This window comes from Rutidosis leptorrhynchoides, chromosome 1, assembly GCF_046630445.1.
Source record: "Rutidosis leptorrhynchoides isolate AG116_Rl617_1_P2 chromosome 1, CSIRO_AGI_Rlap_v1, whole genome shotgun sequence".
Taxonomy (NCBI): Eukaryota; Viridiplantae; Streptophyta; class Magnoliopsida; order Asterales; family Asteraceae; genus Rutidosis; species Rutidosis leptorrhynchoides.
The window spans coordinates 498,835,469-498,838,053 of NC_092333.1; the positions used below are offsets into that span (position 1 = coordinate 498,835,469).

Below are 2,585 nucleotides of genomic sequence, written 5' to 3' on the forward strand. Positions count from 1 at the left end.
ACGATGTTTTTTCATTCTAAATGGGCCTGTCTTTCGGTTGTAGCACTAGACTGAAAACAATCTGACCACTGCCCCATTGTCTTAAAGGATGACGTTAAAAATTTCGGTCCTAAACCCATCAAAGTTTTCGCTGATTGGCTTGATATTGAGGGTGTGGATCAAGTGATAAAAGAGGCATGGGAATCTGATGGTGGGAATGGTCCGCGGTTGGATTGTCGACTAAGGAACAAAATGAAAAAAACTAAGTTTGCTTTAAAGGAGAAAAGTCAACAAAAATTCGGGAATTTGGATGGGGAAATTGATGCTTTTAAGGGAATTGCCAACGCCCTTGAATTGAAGGCAGAATTGGGGGTAATTAGTGACGAAGAAAGGATTCAATGGTTAAACGCTAGGAAGGAATGACTACAATAGGAAAAGATAAAAGCTAACATGTTGAAACAAAAAGCGCGGGTACGTTGGATACTAGAAGGGGACGAGAATTCCAAATTTTTTCACGCTATGATTAGAAGAGGGCATAGCATAAACAATATCCGGGGCCTTGCTATTAATGGAGGGTGGAGTGAGGATCCCTCTGAAATTAAAGAGGCGGTTTTTAATCATTATAAGGAAATTTTTGAGGATCGCACAACTTCTAGACCTAGTCTCGGTGACTTATCTAACCCTTCTTTGACGGTGGATGAAGCGGAGCGTCTGGAAATTCCAATTGGTAACGAGGAGATTCTGGAGACAATAAGTGGGTGTGGGAATAACAAAGCCCCCGGGCCGGACGGCTTTAATTTGAGGTTTTTAAAAAAATATTGGGACGTCATCAAAAGCGATGTTGTTAATGCTATTTCTTGATTTTGGAGTAATGGGAATTTTCGAAAGGATGCAACGCTTCTTTTGTTACACTAATTCCAAAAAAAATTGATCCCATCAACCTTAGTGACTACCGTCCCATTAGTCTCATTGGAAGTTTCTATAAAATCGTTGCTAAAATTCTCTCAAATAGGTTACGGAAGGTTATGCATAGGCTCGTTGGTTCGGAACAAAGTGCTTTCTTAAAGGAAGGCTTCATTTTGGACGGCGTTCTTATAGCTAATGAATCTCTTGAGTATATGAAGGCGCACAAGAAAAAAAGGTATTATTTTTAAGGTCGATTTTGAAAAGGCTTTCGATAGTTTAAATTGGGATTTCCTCATTGAGGTCATGATATCTATGGGTTTTGGGGTTAAATGGAGGAAGTGGATCATGTCTTGCTTAAGTTCGGCTAGCATTTCTATCTTGGTAAATGGTTCCCCTACTCGTGAGTTCTCAATGGGTAGGGGTGTTCGTCAAGGTGATCCTTTGTCCCCTTTTTTGTTTATCCTTGCTGCGGAAGGACTTAACATCCTCACAAAAGCAGCGGTGGATCGAGGACTTTTCAAAGGAGTTTAAATTGGGAGGGACAAATTATTGGTATGTCATTTGCAATATGTCGACGATACCATTTTCTTCGGTGAATGGTCTAGGCTAAATGCACGAAATCTCCTTAATATTCTAAAGTGTTTTGAATTAGCCTCGGGGTTAAAGGTAAACCTCCAAAAGAGTTGCCTTTATGGTGTTGGTGTTAATTCGATTGAGGTTGAAGATCTTGCGAGACGTATGGGATGTCAAGCCAGTAAATTCCCCTTTATATACCTCGGCCTCCCTATCGGTGCAAAAATGAAGAAGTTGTGTGATTGGGCACCGGTAATTGATAAATCCAAGAAAAAAATTTCGGAGTGGAAAATGAAAACGTTGTCCTATGGTGGAAGGTTGATTCATTTAAAATCGGTTCTAAGTAGTCTTCCCTTGTATTACTTCTCGCTCTTCCGGGCTCCGCCTTGTGTGCTTAAGTGTTTAGAGAGTGTGAGACACAACTTTTTTTGGGGTGGGGATCTCTCGGGTTCTATGAAATGTCCCGTTCATATCGATTATAAACGTTTCATATTAATTGATTTTGTTGCGAGGTTTTGACCTCTATATGAGATGTTTTCAAAGACTGCATTCGTTTTTAAAACAAATCATAACCTTTGTTTTATCGACAAAGGTTTAAAGGACATAACCTAGATTATCAAGTAATGATAATCTAAAATATAACGCTCACACACGACCATTACATAATGGTTTACAAATAATAATATGTTACAACAAGTAAGTTCTCGAATGCAGTTTTTAAACAATATTAAACAAGCATGCTGACTCCAAATCTTGTCCTTAATTTAGCATGCAACAGCGGAAGCTCTTAATAATCACCTGAGAATAAACATGCTTAAAACGTCAACAAAAAATGTTGGTGAGTTATAGGTTTAACCTATATATATATATATATATATATATATATATATATATATATATATATATATGTATATATATGTATATATATATATATATGTATATATATATATATATATATATGTATATATATATATATATATATATATATGTATATATATATATATATATATATGTATATATATATATATATATATATATATCAAATTGTAATAATAGACCACAAGATTTCATTTTCCATAATAAAGTGCAGGTCTGCTCACTGCTGTAAAATCCATTCATATGATGAT

At 36.2% G+C, this 2,585-nt stretch overlaps 1 protein-coding gene across 1 annotated transcript; it reads left to right on the top strand.

The window, feature by feature from the left end:
* The first annotated feature begins 498 nt into the window (after positions 1-498).
* Positions 499-1,416, top strand: LOC139841043 (uncharacterized). The gene is made up of 3 exons (XM_071831281.1): positions 499-782; positions 992-1,120; positions 1,221-1,416. Exons 1-3 carry the CDS (start codon positions 499-501, stop codon positions 1,414-1,416), a joined length of 609 nt encoding a protein of 202 aa, XP_071687382.1.
* Positions 1,417-2,585: the final 1,169 nt, after the last annotated feature.

What these genes read in the sequence shown, in the direction of transcription:
- LOC139841043 (XM_071831281.1), top strand. Translation starts at nt 499, where the DNA reads ATGATTAGAAGAGGGCATAGCATAAACAATATCCGGGGCCTTGCTATT. An exon ending in CCGGACGGCTTTAATTTGAG is followed by an intron (nt 783 to 991) that starts GTTTTTAAAAAA and finishes TCTCTCAAATAG; the next exon opens with GTTACGGAAGGTTATGCATA. An exon ending in AAGGCGCACAAGAAAAAAAG is followed by an intron (nt 1,121 to 1,220) that starts GTATTATTTTTA and finishes GGTTAAATGGAG; the next exon opens with GAAGTGGATCATGTCTTGCT.